Source organism: Sparus aurata, chromosome 5 (assembly GCF_900880675.1).
Source record: "Sparus aurata chromosome 5, fSpaAur1.1, whole genome shotgun sequence".
NCBI lineage: Eukaryota > Metazoa > Chordata > Actinopteri > Spariformes > Sparidae > Sparus > Sparus aurata.
In genome coordinates, this window is record NC_044191.1 from 16,005,405 (window position 1) to 16,023,573 (window position 18,169).

An 18,169-nucleotide genomic window follows, 5' to 3' on the forward strand; every position below is an offset into this window, starting at 1 on the left:
CAGAAAGGCTTTGTAGACAACATTCACAGAATGTGCACACAGTGTTATGACAGATGAATAGTGCAATTTTATGATAAATACAATCACATCTCCCAACACAAATATTAAAACAGGAATGAATCAATTCCAACCTTTGAAAAAAAACAAAAACAAAAAGCAGATAACAGCAAGGTTTATGCATTGAGCCCTGGCGCTCTCGCAATCGTTATTATATACTACCTAAAAACACAGTTTAAGGTAGTTTTGGAAGATACAGTCCAAAATATTTTTTTCAGTACAGTATATCAATATATTTTTGTTATTTGCTTCAATAAGCATTCACCTCAAACTACGTATTGTCCCTTTGGATATTCTTGAGCATACAATGGTGTTAAAAGAAAGTTTGTTTTTTTTCGTACGGGAATGAGCAGCTGCCGCACAGTTGCATGCAGAAAGCTACTGTACCACCCCAATGACCCCTATACACTGACATGTTAGTGCATCAGAATTACCATCTGCTCTGAGTTAAGGTTTAAAGTCTTGCATTTCATCGTTCCACTATTAAATAATCATGATGACTTTACAATCATACAACAAAGTAAGTGTTTTCATATATTAACCTCTGGAAAACAATTAACTATTCCCCTTACCCATGAAACAGCCATAAAACAAATAGAGCATCTGATTCAGGGGTAGTCATTTTTTTTGTAAATACAGTATGTACCGAATGTAACAGAAAGTGAACACATCTGATTGCACCTGCTGTTAGAAGAAGTAACATCTCAGTTTCATCCTACAACTTTCTCTCTCAGTCAGTTTTGATCATCTAGTGTGCGATGTCAGTTGATGTGACCCAGTTATTTTACAATAAACCATTCTTCAGTAAGGATTTGCGCCCATATACAATATAACATTACATCTTGCACACACCCTAAGCATAATACGTTCATTCACACCACCTTAGTCCTTTACAGCATATTAAAGATTGCTTAAGGCTTTTTTTTTTAGTACAAATTACTGCAGTCCATGCTAGACAGAACACCTCCATACATAACTGAGATTAATGTTTTTAGAGTTTTAGAACCCAAGGTGATATGGTTACAACAAATGTAAGAAAACACTGCATTTTAACAAGGCAATACAAAAGAAACTGACCACAACTGTGCATGACTTTTAACTTCATGGAAAGGAGAGATGATGATTCATCGATAACTGCTTGGAAACCACGTGGATGTGTAACCACGCCAGTTAAATCATAGATGAGCCACTTCACTCGTACACAGGCACAAAGAAATGGAAGAACAGTTCATAGCCAGTCTAGTATATTTCTGTTACCAAAAACACTTTCTGAAATAATGTCAGCCGTTATTAAGCAGCATCAAGGACACTGACTTCCTATTATGAGAAGGTGGATGACTAAATCCTTTTTAGTGAGGAAAACTGGGGAAAACTGGCCCCACAGATCAACAACTAGACCGTATTTGTATCTATAACAACTGAGGGGGGTGAAGGGGGTGGGGCTCTTGGAGAGGCTGTCAGATAAATTGTTATTCCTTAACTAAAAATAAATAAATTTGACAATAGCATAACAAAAAATATAAACAACCGTCAAATAAAGAGGAAAGAATAAAGCCATGGTATACAAAGTATTACTCTGTGAAAGCACTTCTGTGCTGATGGGAAAATGCCAAATGTTGGCAGCAATTGTTAAGAAAAGATACAGGGAATAAGGGGCTGAAAAGTGCCTTTGTGGATAAAACTCCACTCTCCCTCTATTGGCCTGAGAAAAGTTCTTCTGTTATGATTGCTGCTGTTCTGCTTCATTGTTATTTTCCACCACCATGTTGTCAAGCGGCGTTGATGACTTGGAGATGTTGTTCTGAAGACCCAGTTGAGCCAGTTCCTCCTCTGTGTTTGTCAGTGAGCTCATCGACTCATGTACTGTTACTGTGTGTTCCTCCATCTGCCTTTGGAGGCTGTCCATCTCCTCCCTGAGAAAAACAAGCAAAGCATTAAATGTATTCTGGGATTCTTTGGAGAGTTGCAACAAAAAGCCTCATGTAGAAATATCAATAATGTAACCAAGTCTGATGGTTTGAACAATAGGCATACTTGAGCTGCCGCAGACAGTTGTGCAGGTTGTTGAGGGGCTCTTTATTGACAGAAGTTGATGGTTTCAGCAACTCATCTAACAGGGTGGCAGGCACTGGGCAGTCTGGGATCTTAACTGGCGTCACTTGGTTGGATGGGTTCCCCTCACTCTTCAGCTCCATGCGCTGCTGCTCCAGACAAAACCATCATTACAGGAATGGATTTAGTCATTTATTTGAAGCAGGCATTTCCTATTTGGCATTATATTCACACTAGCCTTTTAAATCTTTCTAACGAGAGGGTGGTGGCTTTGAAAGCATTACTCACAGAAATTAACGGGTACACCAAAGCTGTACACAGCCAGAACTCACTGCTTTCCTTGTTAAATGAAAAATACTGAAATACTATTTTTTTGTTACTTCAGTTACAATGTGTTTTAGATATTTTTTGTAATGTTAAATATTCTAATTTTCAAAATGCTTTAATGCTAAAGAAGACAATTAAAGAGCAACTTAACATTAAAATCTTATGAGTAGGCCAAGGTTATAGGCTGACATTGGCTCAAAATATCTAAGGAGCTGTGGCTGCAAAGTGACACTCAAACCTTCACAGGATAAAACAAGTTCCCACATAGAAAAATAATGTTCCCTACCTTCCTTATGCGGCTCTGTTTGAGGTCCTGTTTAAGTTGCTGGTTCTGCAGAAGGACCGTCTTCATGCTGTTCCTCAGCTCGCCCACTTTAGCCTGCAGCATGAACTTGTCCTTCCTGGTGCTGCTCAGGTCCTCCTGCACTGACTCCAGCTCCACCTTGATGTTCTGAGACATAGAAATAATCTTTGTTTGTTATAAACCCTCCCGAAAAGGAGAATGTGGCAGAAATTACACAAAAGACTGGATAGTAATAACTACAATGCTTACTTCATTCTTAATCTCCCTCTAGACACTGTTTACTTTAAGTACTCCTGCACATTTGCAAATATAGCTAAACTGTATTTCCTTTTAACTTCTAGGTGAGTTATAAGCTATACTTGGGAGTGTTTTGTTCATTTTTTACAATAAAGTACTACTTGCCTGCAGAGCTCTCTGTAGGTTGTCCAGCTCCCTGTGGTGACACTGCTCCATCATCTCCAGCTGCTGCTTTTGGGCCTCCATCTCTCTCTGCTTCTGCTCCAGCTCCCACTTCAAGTCCTCAACCTGAACAAGTGGTCAATATTAGACATTAGTGTCACTGAAATTAGTCGACAATACAAGTGATGGACTTGAACTGTAAGACCAAAAGCATGATACAAAAAACCGGGTCAAATGTTATGTTATACACAATTTAGGCTAATTAATGTCTACTGTCTTCTATCTATGGATCTAATCAGAGGATCAGAGGACGACCAAGGCTTCTCTGAATCAATACATTTAAATCAGAGTCATGATGAGCAAAATATTTTAGTCTAATGCTTGTTCAGAATCCTTACCTCTTGGTTAGTGAGGGGTTGCTTGGCCAGTTCTTCATCCAGTTGTTTCTGGAGGATCTGGAGCTGTAAATGGGCCTCAGACAGCTCCTCTTGAAACCTGGAAACCTCCTGAGTGTGCTGCTCATCCTGAGCCCTGCGGGTATGACATATTCAGTGATAAATTAGTGGTAGGATGTATAAAAAATATACATTTTGCAACAATATAACAGATTTAAAGTGCCAAAAGTCAATGTATTCATTTATCAGGCAAATGAACGTACTGTAGTTTGTGGGCTTCACTCTGCAGCACTTTGACCAGGTCCTCTTTGGCCTGTAGGTCCTTCTTGATCTCTGACAGCTCCAGCATGGCTGCCCTGTAGTGCCGTCTATTGTGGGCTGCTTCAGCTTTTGCTGCTGCCACCTGAAGGACATATCACATCATTACAACCCAAAGAATTGAGTCAAATGCTCCACATCAGAGATTAAAGATAAAAACTACTGTAGATTTACAATTGATCCAGGTAACATTTGAGCTGTCTATCCTTTATATTCTAACAAGGCTTCCTAATGTGCCTTGTGCTCAACATAAATATTCAGATATATCTAAATGACAGCCTTCAGAATCATTTGAAAGGCAAAATGAAAATGACCAGGTGATGGTCAGCTCAGATAGCCTACCTGTTCTTTCAAGTCCTTGACTTTGGTTTTCTCTTTTTCTAAGGCAAGCTGCAGAGTTTGCACCACCTGCTTCATTTGCTGGTCCTCCTCCTCCTTACGCTTCAGAACAGCTTGAACCTGGAAAAAAGATGAAAGGTGAAGAAATGGCGTATAAAAAATAAAAAAAATAAAAAATGCACAATATCTAAACCAGATTTTTTAAATTTGGTATCCAGGTAACATAACAATTCACAGGTGTAATCCAAAAATACATCAATATTATAAGATGTAAACCATTGTTTTTACCTGCAAGTTAAGCTGGACAAGATCTGCCTCTCTCTTAGCTAAGGCAGTCTCCAAAATGTTGGAATGCTCCCGCAGTGTATTGTGGGACTGTGCTAATCCAGCCAATTTCCCTTTTTCATGTTCCAGCTCAAGTGCCAGCTTCTTGTTGGCGTCTTCTAACTTTCGAATCCGTTTCTTAAAGCATCGAGACTCTTGAAGCTGTGAAATGAGTTCATGTTATTAATAGTAAATAGCATACATTAACCGAATGATTACAGAAGTGTTAACATGCTGCTCATTTAGGGTTGGGATCAATATCAAATCAAAAAATATAGGAAACATTAATTTCCTATTAGATGAAAAGAGCAGGTCTGTTCAAAAACCTGAATGAAGTAATACAAGGGGACACAAAATGATTAATGTTCACCTCATCCTCGAGCTCCATGACCTTCTCCTGGTACTCCTCTAGCTCTGTGGAGGTAAGGGTGATCACCTCCTGCAGCTCCTTCTCTAGCATGGTCTTACTTTTGCTCACAACCTGCAGCTCAGCCTGCAGAGTCTTAATCTTCTCCTGGATGACAAATAAGATCACACTGTATTTCTATAGACACTTAGCAGATGTCAAAAGGTGCCTACATGATAAAGATATGAAGCAAGCACAAGGACAGATGTAATGCTATCCTATAACTCAATGTTTTTTTTAAATCTTGTTAATTGTTTCTTTGGGCTTATACTCTTTAACCTGAATTTAGAATGATACATATTACTCCAATTTTTGCTTGACATTGGCCAGATCAACATCTCTTGACTATATTCAGTGACAGAAAAGCAGGTGTTTTAGACCTTGTATCCCTGCCACCTTATAGTAGACAATATATACCATGTGATGATAAAGAAAAAGTAAATTATTTCATATTATGCTCTATTGTTTATTTAATTGTGTCGCAAATCAAGTTTCATGTCCTCTGGATTTAGTCTGATAAGGTATATGACATGCTGCTTTCTACAGTTTCATGTTTTTTCGCAATGTGAAAGGGGTCAACTGCCTCTTTTTAGCATGTTTATCCATGTTAAACAACCCTGCATATATATGCTCATTTTGGTGTTAAAATGGTAATACTGTACCCTTCTTTCAGTTGCCAAGAACTGTAAATGGATGTGAGCCCCCACACTGTAAGATGCATTGCTGACACTTATCTAACTATGAGGCTTCTACCTATGCTTACTGCATAAAACATTGCTAAACTATGTGTTGTTGCTGTGAATTGTAGTGGTCTAGCAGGTTGTAAAGTACCTGTAAGGCCTGGCTGTTTCCCCCATCTGACACCTGGGCCTTAAGTTTGACCAGCTCTGCCTCGGCCGTCTCCTTGTCAGTCAGAGCCTCTTGGAGCCTCCTGCTCAGGATGCCCACAGCATTCTCATAGGCCTTGTGTTTGGCCTTCATCTCTTTCTGAGCGCTGGTCAAATCAGTCCCCAGCCGTTTCACGCGCACCTTCTGCTCTGAGATGGCCCTATTTGGTGCATGAGACATTAAGAAAATTAAAAATCTCCATGGAGAGATCAGGTTGTCTTTACAGAAGACAATAAATACATAGATATGAACAGAGGATGTGGCAAACTGTAATCTTTAAGATCACATTTAATTGACAGGTACAAATAACACACAGTGTGTAATGCTGTGGATGGATTTTCCACACCACATGATCTGACTCATATGTCTACGTGGAGATGAGGAATTATATAAGAAATGTCCTCTATTTGTATGTATAAATAGCACTTGACAACAGAGATATGCATCATGGTCCAAGTCTTTACTGTGGTAATTGTTCAAGCTCCCACAACCTCTAATGCCGCAAATTACTCACTTTTTGGCTTCTCCCTCCAACTGCTCCACCTGTTTCCTCAGGCCTTCGTTCTCTTCTGTTACAGCTGCTAACTGGCTTCGATCAAACTGTAGAGTCTGAGGTGGGAGGAAAAACCAAACACTTGAAATTACAACAAGATTCACACTAAAACAGTTAACTTCCACCTGCTTTTAATACATCCAAAACATCAACATTTACTTTTATTGTAAAAGTACGTATCACTTATTAATCGTTACCTGGATTTGGGTTTCGAGCTGATCCCTCTCAGTCTGAATGGCCTGCAGATGGGCCTCCATGTTGCTCATCTGCTCCTGGACTCTGACCACCTCCTTCTGAAGCCGGGCCTGCTCTAGCTCCATGTTTTGCTTCTCCCCCTGAACGGCCAGCAACTCCTGCTTTAAGTCCTTGACCTCTGCCAACAGACGCTTCTTGGTGGACTTGAGCTCACTGATCAACTGATCTTTGGAGCTGGCATCCCGACGGTAGGCTTCCACCATCACCTGGAAAGTCAATAACTGTGTGTCTGACTAATGAAGTGAGAATTGGCTCCTATTTAGGAGTTTTGACTGAGACAGAAGGTAAAAGACTTTTCATAATTACTGGAGATACAGAGATGGCGAGAGAGCTGCAACAGGATTTCAATCCCACACTGCATCATTTTTAGGCTTGAATAAGCATGAGATACATTTCACAAAAAGGAGAGTCACACACATAATGTACCCTAATTTTGTAGTACAGGCTTTTCATTCCAAACAAACTTGTTTGTTCCTACAGGCAGCATCACACATATTATACAAAAGGAAACTTGAAATTTTACTAAATCTTACATTAAACCACCAAAGCAAAGCTGTGATGCAGATTGTTTCAGTTGATGCGGAGCTATTAAGCTATTAAATACATTCAAATTGCACTACAGATTTGAATGCAGGTATGGATGTGCGTGTGTGTGAAGAGCCTGCATTTGAGTAAAAAGATTCACATTTTTCAGATTCAGATTACATTTTCTTTCCTTTCTTCAAAACAAAAATGGACAAAACATCTTCGAATGCTGACAGCAAATACCTCATCTTACTTGTTTCTCAGTATCCTGTATACTTTTAACAAGTAATTCACCAATCATGCTGCAGTACCTCACACACCATTTATGTATTGACTTTAAATGCAGTGGAAAGACATATCAGATTGTTGATAATGCAGCTAAACTTTTTTTGTTTTGCGTATGTTTTGCTTTTCATGGAATGCTGACGCAGTCTCAATACAGTTTGATGGACTCAGATGAATGTTAATGCAGACTCATGCATTAGGGTCTATAAAAACTCGAGTCTTGAAAGAAACTGAATACAATTGACATTTCTGTCATTCTGTCAATAAACTCCACCCTCTTTATGACAGTCTGTCAGTGCGAAATGAGCAGCCTTCACTACTGCTAAATCCACTGAGGCGTGTCAACCAGTACTCTTCTGAGACAACAGCCATCTGGCTCTACAATACATCCTCCCACGACAGCATCAGCCAAAGCCAGCTGGTACATTCCTGACATTATAAATGTATGCAAAGTCTACATGTCTCCCTGCTTTCTACCAACTTTACCCAGTACGAGAGAGATGCACATGATCCTACATAAGAGCAAGGGAGAGGGCTTACCTTTTGTTGCTGGAATTGCTCTTTTAATTTCTGAGCTTGTTTTTTGAGGGAGTTATTTTCCTGTTGAAGAGTTTCAATCTGTAACAAAGCAAATGTTCTTTCTTATTCACTTCATATTGGTGAAAAGGCGATAAAGAAATGTACAATAAAATGCCACTTGACTGGGTTTCAGTTCTTGAACTTTTGTACAAACTGACTGACCATAATTTAACATGTCACGAGAGAAGTAGATGGGAATATAATGAAGCCTACACGGAATAGCAATGTCTTTTAGGTTACTGGTTATTTTTTCACATCTTTATCTTTAGTTTTACTGGTGTCTTAACCTTTCCACTAGTTCCATACCTGATTGGCTTTGACCTGGACTTCTTGTCTTAGCTGATCCAAGACATCTGAGGCCACTAGAACATCTTCTCCAAGCCTTTCAGCGTTCTCGTCAAGTTGGCTCTTGTCAGCCCGGGCTGCCTGCAGCGCTACCTCCAGGACAATCTTTTCGTTCTGGAGGTACTGGACATTGTCGTCCTTGGCGCTGCTCTCTGTCTGCAGCTCGGCCAGCTGGGCCTCCAGCTCTAGGTAGCGGGCCTCTAGCTGGTTGATGGACTGCTCTTTGGTGTGCAGGTTCTCCTGAGTGCTCGTCAGCTGGCGCATCAACTCCAGATGCTCTTTCTGGAGTGACTGCAGCTGCACGTCCTTCTGGGAAAGAGTCAACCTCACCTAAGGGAGACGGTGTGTGAAAGGCAGTTTAGAGCAGAATACCATGAATATTTTACTGCCTATACAAGGTGGGAAACAAATCAATGTTACATTTGGCATGCCTACCTGCTCTAGTTCCCTTTCCAGTGTGCTGGCTGTGTTGGCCAATTTTAATAACCGCTCTCGCTCTTCCTCAAACTCGTCCAGTTTGTGCTGCAGATCGTCTTCCACCATGGATTTTGCATCCTGGATCTGCTTGTAATTAGCTTCCTGGGTCAGCATGTCGGCCTAAACGTCAAAGACAGTAAAAAACATATAATCCATCAGAAGAATAACAAATCCAATACATAATAGTTTTGGTAATTTAGTAAACATACTTTTATCAAAGGTCCTTGAGTGAATAATGACCTTTATGTGTGGGGTGTTTCCTTAGTGGATAAATTCAGAGAGGGATGTTGGAGAGTATACCTCAATGCTCTGCAGCTGAACAGCAATGCGCTCTTTGTCTTTGATGGAGCGATGTTGGGTCTCGGTGAGTTGGTGTGACAGAGTCACATTCTCTAGCTTCAGATGTTCCACAACACCGATCTGAGTCATCTGTCCAGCCTGGGAGAGGAAAAAAAACAACAAAAGCGTTCCCTCTTGTCTCTCAAATTTCCCGCTTTGCTATAAAAACCAACCAATTAACATCAACCTTACCTGCATGTTAGCCATTTCACTTTGCAGTCGAACTCTTGCCTCCTGTGCCAGGGCTAGCTGCTGCTGGTACCACTGTCTGACCTGCTGGAGTGAGTCAATTTCAGCCTGGGATGTCTTCAATCGGTTTTGCAGGGTGCTGCGCTCCAGCTGGACCTGCTGAAGCTGGCTCTGAAGACCACCCATCTGCTGACGCAAATCCTGAACTGCAAAAGTGACCAAAATATCTCATTTAATCAAGAGCGAAAAAAAATAAAAAATTGTCCAACCTCATATTAGGTGACTGAATAAATCATAACACAATTGGAAAAATTGGTTATGGTTACACTCAGCTCTCTGGGCCCCCATCACTCACCTGTATTGTCCCTTGAGGCTACAGTGTTTTGCATCTCCTCCACCTTCCCCATTAGCCTGTTGTACTGGTCTTCAGCAACCTTCAGGTCATTGCTAAGAGAAGACAGACTGGCATTCTTGCTCTCCAGACTACCCTGGAGCTCCACCATGGCCTTCTCTAGCCTGCTGCAGTTCTGTCGCAGCGTGCCCACCTCGGTTGTGAGGGCACCCTGCTTATCCTGGCTGAACTGTGCCTCCTCCTTCTTGGCCTGTAGCTGAGCATTCACTGCAGCGAGCTGGGCCTGAAGCTCTGTCTTCTCCTTGAGAGCCTAGAAGACAGGACAGTGTGGTCAGCACTTAAGGGGGGCTTTAATCAACTCAAATGCAGGTGGTACCAGGCATTTATAAGAAAAGTTTTCTATTGGAGGTAGGCCTGTATTTCTAATTCGATCTGTTCAATTACTTTAAATTTGTAGTATGTATTGTGGCAAAGAGCACAGAATGAGACAGGAAACAGCTCTCAACAATATCAACCCTCATGTTACAACAAAATTCCGTTTGGCTGAGACATTAACACACAGGCCTGGACAATAAATGGATCAGTGCTTTGTGCAGAAGGAATAAAAAATATCAGTGCAGAAATCAGTATGTTACATTACCTGATTAGCCTCAGATGACAAAGACTCTAGTTGACCCTCCAGTCTCATTTTCTCTTTCAACACCTGCAGCATTTCATCATGGCCCATCACTGAACTCTCCAAAGAAACACTGAAACAAATGGAAACGCTCATGCTTCATGCTCAAATGCTTTTTAATGAACTAACATCAAATAGTATCTCTGTGGAATATTTGCTTAAATTTGGCAGTAAAAACCATACCAAAAATTGCTGTGTATAGTCATTATTCTGATCCCATCTTATCTGGTTATGAAAAATACCTGCTGGAGAAACTGTCCCTTCGGCTGCGAGGCTCTGCCGTCCCTTCTCTCTCCTGCTCCAGCTCCAGCAGGTGTTGCTCTTCACTGGCTGCCTGCAACACCTCCTGCAGGGAGGGGAACTGACCCATTGCCTCCGGGGCTATCTCCCTCCCTTCCACTGTGTAGGGCCCTCGCTGCCTCTCCACTGCTGCAGAGAGCATGCCGTATGTGCCTCTGGTAGACACGCTGCTGTAAGACGAGCTGTCACTGTCATTGCCGTCGTTCCCTGGCCTCGTTCCTGATTCGCTGCCATCAATTTCTGAGACACTGTCCCCGACCTGGTGCAAAGCACCAGGCTGTGCCTCTGTTTCACAGGTGTTACCCTCAGACATCAGACTGACCTCAGACAAAGTGGACACTGAGCTGATGGTGGACTGGAGGGAGCTCATGGTGTTGTCTGCTGTTGTTACTCCACTTCCACCTCCACCTCCACCTCCACCATCATTCTCAGGAGACTTGTAGTCAGCCAAAGAGTGGATCTTGCTCGGACGGGGTGATCTGGACTTTCTCTCCCTGGGAGGGGGTAGTCCCAGGCTACCCAGTTTGGGACCACGGGGGACACTGGTTCTCAGGAAGGAATACTCCTTGGTCATGGCAAGAGTGTTGGCCCTGGGCAGAGCCTCAGGATGCAGCATGAGCTCTGGATCGAGGGTGCTGAATGGCCTGATCTTGGGTGTGGTGCGATGAGACTAGAAACAGGTACAAAATAAATGTTACATGGTACTGCTATCCTGACAAAATCTGTATCATGGATTAAATCCTAAATTGCTATGAGAGAAGGACTAAAGAACAATTACACACATATAATCTGAAGACAAACTTCCACAAATTGTTGAGCATTTGTTCACATTTAAAATCTGCAGCCTCTCTTAAGTTATTTATCTTCTGGGTTACACATTTAAAAAAAAAAAAGTATATTTAGCAGCCTATGTAAGCTGTCTCTATCAAGCATGAAGCACAACTTGAACGCTGTACATACCACTTCTAAATAAAATGTTGTATAATGGAGAGATTTCACACTGAAGCACTTACGAAGCTGGTTAAGGAAACATGAGGATCTTGAAGTCTAATAGAAGACGAGTTAAAAGGAAACGGCTACTCCAGTCACTCACCCTCTCCTTGTGTCTCTGCACTCTATACTGTTTGAGTTGCTCCTCCAGACGCCGGCGTGCCTCCAGGCGAATCTTCTCCTCATTTTCCATCTCCAGTGAAGGCTTTGGGTTGGCTAGAGGGAAAATGTATGTTAGACGTGTAGGAGAAATGTTCCCTTACACAGTACACCACTTCCTACACACAAGACACTACATCACTGATTCAGTGTAAAAATTATTGCATTATCTTCCTTGTATATGATTGCATAAAAGCGAGGTTGCCTGTTAAACATTCTCCATTTTACCTGACAGCTGCTAATTTATTTATAGAAAGTGGGTGTTATAGAACACAATAGACCGATATATTTCAATTGGTGCTTTAATATCAACGTATCCATTTGCAAACTGGCACTTAGTGCGACTAAACATTGTCATTGGGCCCACTGGTGCACCTGAATTTTTATAAATTTAATTTATTTTGAAACAACTGAGGTACAGCAATTCCGTGTTGCATGTGCTGTGATTTGAATAAAGAAAAACATGTCTTTCTTTCTTTATTCCTTTTAAAAATAATTTACATAATGTTTTAGAAATTCATTTTAAATGTATTATTGGGTGCACCTATACGGAAGACTATTAGGGCCACATAATCTTTTTTTTTTTTAAGTTCTGACTGAGAATTGTTCTGACTTTATTCTTTATTCTATCTTTATTCAATCTCAGAATCCTGACCTTAATCTCAGAATTCCGACTTAAAACTTTATTCTCAGAATCTGATTCTGACTTTAATAAAGATTCTGAATAAAGATTTAATAAAGATTCTGAATAAAGAATAAAGAATTCTGATTCTGACTTTAAAGTCAGAATTCTGAGATTAAAGTTTAATCTCATAATTCTGTTCTGACTTTAAAGTCAGTCTTTAAAGAATTCAGAGAATTCTGACTTTATTCTTTATTCTCAGAATTCTGACTTTAAAGTCAGAGCTCAAAAAAAAAATTCACATGTGGCCCTAATCCTCTTCCGTTCACCTAAATTATACGCAGGTGCTAAATCTAAAAAAAAAAAAACTTAGGTGCACGACTGCAACCATTGTGAACAGTTAGTCTGGAGCCCTAGATCATAAAAAAATTTGCCAATTACTCGTGGAAAACTGCATCACCTATGGAGCTAGTCTTGCCAATAATGCTATGAGTTACATGAGCACTTTTAGAAAATGCATTGTATAGATATACACTGGTTCAGTGAGGTTAATGTTCTGTGTGGGAGTTTCAAGGTAAAGCCAAACAAAATCACCACAGTTTATGCAAAGCCTAAAAATATAACATTTCATAATTGCAAATCAAGGCAACTCTCTATCAAATACCACATGAAGAAAAATCATAAAATAATAGAGGGATTAGTGCCATTTTTGGATTAGTTTGGATTAGTTCCAAAATTAGTCCAAACTGAGTTTCAAATTAAGCACCCACCCCAAATTCTAACCAAGCAATCAAATGCCTACGGGTTGCAGAAAGGAGGTAGACTAAAACAACTCAAACAAATTGCCACTGATTCCTTCTGTTTGGTTAATACACAACACAAGGGAGTTAAATAAGGATGCAGACATGAGCCAACAAAACCACCCCACAGTAAAATGAGGTTAAATGTAAGGGTATAGAGGGGGCATTCACTCCACATGAGTTTATGCTTACACAATTCAGTCTCCTGCATAGGCATACTGAGTCTGAGTGACTGCAATGAATCACCCGTGTGAACCGTGACCTCAGCACTAGCCCCCTCAGACTTCTCTAGCATCATGGGTGGATAAGAAGCCACACCTGCGGAGGGCTCGTGGATCTTGGCGTTGACAGGGGAGCTGGTGCTCTGGGGAGGGGCTGTAGGAGGCAGGGACCCATTTATGTGGGTCTCCCCTGCAGAACCGAAGCCTTCTGCCAGTCCGTCTCCATTTGGCATCACATCTGAACTGACAGGACCTGAAAGGAAAGGAGGAAGAGAAGCCCCGTGGAATGTGCCAATTAGTCATGAGAAGCATTTGTGGAGTAGATTGCAAAGTAAAAGTTATCCCACCTGGCAAGCTGGCTTAGCAACTTTGTCAAGCTATAAAAGTTTAAGTGAAAAAATGGAGCTGGAAACACTCATGTAGCATGTGGCTACTGAAGCTTCACCTTAGCAGCACCTGCTCTTGTAGCAAGGGGCTCAATGCAGGCTCATCTTGAAAGGCAATCACATTTAAAAATGCACTGAAAACTTGTTTTAGGTGTCACCTTAAACTTTCAGGGATTAGGTCAATCAATCCTGACTTTTCATTTTAATCATTGTTTATTTAACCTGAATATCTAATGTTATAGAGAAATAGATCATATTTGAAAGCAAGTTTTCAGAGAAATGCCTCGTCTTCCAACCTTTCAGAAATATTTAAGCTTCAAAAATATATTTTCAGTTATCATATTGCCCCATTTTCTATTCTCCTGAATATTAACCACTGTATACTATAAGCATAGCACCCCTGTGGTGATAACTAATTGGAATTTAGTGCAGCTATTTAACACATTAGTCCAAAGAGCTGTGTAACATTGAGTGATAGAATGCCCCAGGCCTTGCAGTAGCCACCAAAAACAGGTCATGCATGGCAGGATACAAGTGTTAGATAAAAGAGAGAGATTCTGATATAGCCCTAAAGAGTAAAGAACTTTGCAGATGAGAGAGCAAGAATTGGTAACAAGCAAATTACAGCCATTCTCATAGGAATATGTTACAAAAAGGCCACACAACACAAAATGAAACAATACTTTTAAAAGGGGCCATGAAACATTACCTATCCAAGTCCATGTTTGCTATAAATGAAATTACATTTAATGAACCTAAAAAATTCTTTCAACTCGATCCACAAATAATCAAAGTCCTTTTGTAATTTCTGTTTTAAAACAGAACTAAAAGGCTCTACTGCAACACTACTTTCCTGATGCTGGGCTACATATACACACACGTGTGTCAGAAACTTTTGCATAAGAATATTTGTATATTCACCTGGCCATTTTGTCTAAGATATAGTAACTCTTGGGGCGCCCATTAGCACAGTTGGTAGAGCGAGCATCCCATGTGCAGAGGCCCTGCCCTCACTGCAGCAGCCCGGGTTTGAGGCCAGCTACAATACTTGCCACAAAAACAGTACTGTGGCTCTGCCACTTCATTGCAGCAAACTTTTGGCCACTTGGTGTGGTGACACACTTAGATTTGCTTTCAGCACACATTCAGGACACCCTCATACTCAAAGACATACTACCCTAATAGTATGTTAGTGAGACAGCATCAATACTCACCATTATGTATATCCCCTTTTGTGTTTTTTGTGTTCTCCTGCCCTTGTTGCTTCAATTGTGTTTCATCTTCCACAGTATGGGCGTCAGCCTCTTTGGATTTTATCACATGGGCTTCTTGATAAGTATTAGCTTCCATCTGAGTTGCTCCTGATTCGTTAGTATCCATTTCCATTTAGAAACTGAACAGTCACAATACTGCTGGTGTGGGTTTGGAGAGAACTTCTCACAGGGCCATCTTCTTAAGAGGCAGGCTGTCTGGGAGCATGTCAGTGTCCAGGAACACCTCTGAACACAGACAACACTAAAGAGAAAAAAACAGTAAGTTAGCATGGGGTTTATAATTAACAGTTCTGGGGATGACACGTCATAAAGATCATCACAGATGAAATTGTAGCTCCTCAGCAGGGATTTGTTTTAGACAGTAATGATGTTATGCAACGACACAGGCTGCTTTAATTTAAACATAAGCTCAAGTCAAGGGCTAACGAGCTGGCTTGGTAGATAAGTAGATTGCGTTAATTATAGCTTAAATAGCAAATAACAGTAAATTCCTTTACTTAAACAGACAGAGAAATGTATACAACAATCTCTGTTCGCAAATATGACAGGCCAAACCTGGCAGGTTTACATTTCTCTTTGTATCAGTTCCGTACAGTCTGAACAAGGCAGACACACTCGGTATCGATCAGCACACAGATATTTCAATCTAAGCCTTACAACTGGCAGGCTTTAACTTCCATAAGATTGCGGAGAATATCAGTATCATTGTGACAGCAGCTGCTACTACTTCTGGTATACGTTTGCCGCATTTGCACACATACACATCGGAATATTACAAGCCATGCTTACAAATTGTAGCCATGTATCGTCAGGTAAGGGCCGGTATGCATTTTGAGAATAAAAAAAAAGGGGGTATGGCATTAAGTTCCGTCTCTTGTATGACTGGATGTTATGCACTTATCTGATCAAAGAGGTGATGGCAATCGTATTAAAAACTATTGCATCTTTAAAGTTAACGTATGCTAGCTATCTGTCACTCAAGCTATTCTTGTTAACCGTTGACTCCCGTGTTGTGTAGCTACATTTGCCGGAGTCACCAGTTCAGAGGACATACGAACAAGACAGACATTAACAAACGTCGATGTGAAAGTAGTTATTTGACCCTCATGCACTGACTAGTTAAAAAAAAACCAATGACAATGAAGAAAGACTAAAAGGCAGGCGGGTGAAACTAGCTCGGAATGCTAGCGAGCGAGACAGCTAACGTTAGCATGATGTATTTACGACGGGACCTGTCAAGCTAAATGTGCTAACTCGCTAGCTAGAACCGCCAGCGCCAGTGTCGGAGAGTGATTTCTCAAATATTTTAAATAAATCAACGAATTACCCCCCGTCGCTCATGCACGTTACAACTCCCATGTGTAAATTATAAAATGACATTTTCGACAAACGTGCATAAGAACAATAAACCTCTCACCTCTTTCGGAGCTTCGCCTTTCACTACGTGGCTGTTTGGTTTCCGTCCCTTATCTGTCCGACTAGAAACAAACTGAGGGCGCATCCTATGATGTATTGTGAAAGGCGCACACACATCTGGAAGAGCAAGTAAAGCTTGTCAGACAACGGAGCCCATGATGTGTAAACAGACAGCGTTTACATTTCAAATACAAAAGGCTGTTATGTCAATTCTTTGAGATGATTGTGTTACAAACGAATTTGGCAATGATACATTTATAACACGAGCTATAATAAGGGACGGACAATACTGGTAGATCTGTCGGATGTGGTATATTGGTAAAAAAAAAAAAAAAACAACTGCGCCCTACTTCTCTGCTGTGGCATCCTGCAGCAGCCACCAGAAGTGCCTTTCGAAAGCTGATGATGCCAGTGTTTTATTCTGCCGCCATATGTTTCATATTATGCATGAATTGCATTAATGTGGACCACATTATGTAACAACACTTCTCAATGTAATGGGATTATACTGGATTACACAGAGGATTTGAGTTAAAATGATATACTGGTATTTGCGTTGGCCTTTTATTCAGAATATCTGCCGTCGTCGCGCATAGGACAATTGGTTGAATTGCATAATGCAGCCTACTCTGTTATTATTACTGGTTGTATGGGGATTGTGTGTGTAAGAATGTTCTTATAATAATAACAATAATAATGATAATAATGATTTATTTTCTCTAATAACATTGTTCATAAAAATAGGTCACCATGCGTGAATGCGCTCAACTATTGGCTGTTGACGTGCAATTAAATGTGTCAAAAGAAAGCTAATTCTCTTTACTGAACTGGGTACATGCATATCCCTATGCATGACACTATCCCAACCAAGGACACCCTTGAAGGTCCTATCACCAGCATTCACAACAGGACCCTAGCATGCCCAAACACAAGGTACTAATGGAACCCATCCAATGCAGGGTCCCCCAAAGGTGCTCCCACTATAAGACAGCTGATGACAAGAAACAGCAATCCATGTGAAAGGTGTAAAGCTTTAGGCATCCCATTACATTCAAGTCTCCAGTCAAAACACACAGTTAAACTGATAGGACCCACTTTTTTAGTGTAAATAAAAGTATGAGGCCAAGGGTTCAATCAGCAATTTCAATGAAATGGCTTAATATTTTAGGGAGGAAAAAAGGACTAATTTAAAGTCACTATATATGATTACAAACTGTCGTACTTGATGCCATCTAGTGGCAGTATCAAGAATGACATGAGAGCTTCCACACTTCGTTTCTATGTTCAATGTCACTGGCAAAAGATATTTTGTGTGTGTGGGGATCTTGCAATCCAGTCCCTGAGATTTGGTGCCTACATTCTGACTCTCTAAATGATTTTGCAATAGCAGATCAGAGGGAATTGTGCAGGTGTTACTGTGTGTGCTATCTTTACGTCAATAAATGTAAGTAGGGTATTCATTCTGATCATTGAAGAACTCAACAAAATGAAATGGGCTGGTTCAGACTCAACCCCAAAGAAGATGTGCATTTTTATCTACATTTGAATATAAAAAAATGAAAAAGGGGGATGTCTCATTAGGAAGCACACAAACACTAAAAGCTGTCTTAGACTTAA

The 18,169-nt window shown here is 40.7% G+C and overlaps 1 protein-coding gene across 2 annotated transcripts; it reads right to left on the bottom strand.

The window, feature by feature from the left end:
• Positions 1 to 47: 47 nt before the first annotated feature.
• On the bottom strand, positions 48 to 16,671 carry golga3 (golgin A3). Of its 2 annotated transcripts, none has more exons than XM_030417605.1 (24): positions 16,554 to 16,671; positions 15,077 to 15,377; positions 13,574 to 13,729; positions 11,778 to 11,890; positions 10,627 to 11,354; positions 10,349 to 10,457; positions 9,712 to 10,018; positions 9,360 to 9,562; positions 9,129 to 9,266; positions 8,787 to 8,948; positions 8,313 to 8,681; positions 7,968 to 8,045; positions 6,560 to 6,823; positions 6,324 to 6,418; positions 5,753 to 5,969; positions 4,886 to 5,029; positions 4,480 to 4,677; positions 4,195 to 4,311; positions 3,798 to 3,937; positions 3,538 to 3,670; positions 3,143 to 3,265; positions 2,723 to 2,887; positions 2,092 to 2,258; positions 48 to 1,970 (listed from the first exon to the last, which is right to left on the bottom strand). In XM_030417605.1, exons 2-24 carry the CDS (start codon positions 15,246 to 15,248, stop codon positions 1,778 to 1,780), a joined length of 4,491 nt encoding a protein of 1,496 aa, XP_030273465.1. In that variant the 5' UTR covers positions 15,249 to 15,377; positions 16,554 to 16,671; the 3' UTR covers positions 48 to 1,777. The 2 variants fall into 2 exon arrangements, with proteins under 2 accessions (XP_030273465.1, XP_030273464.1); XM_030417604.1 differs by having other exon boundaries at positions 13,448 to 13,729.
• Between the last annotated feature and the right edge of the window lie 1,498 nt (positions 16,672 to 18,169).

What these genes read in the sequence shown, in the direction of transcription:
- golga3 (XM_030417604.1), bottom strand. Translation starts at nt 15,248, where the DNA reads ATGGAAATGGATACTAACGAATCAGGAGCAACTCAGATGGAAGCTAAT. An exon ending in TGCAGAGACACAAGGAGAGG is followed by an intron (nt 11,355 to 11,777) that starts GTGAGTGACTGG and finishes ACCTGTTTCTAG; the next exon opens with TCTCATCGCACCACACCCAA. An exon ending in AGTGAAGCCCACAAACTACA is followed by an intron (nt 3,671 to 3,797) that starts GTACGTTCATTT and finishes TCATACCCGCAG; the next exon opens with GGCTCAGGATGAGCAGCACA.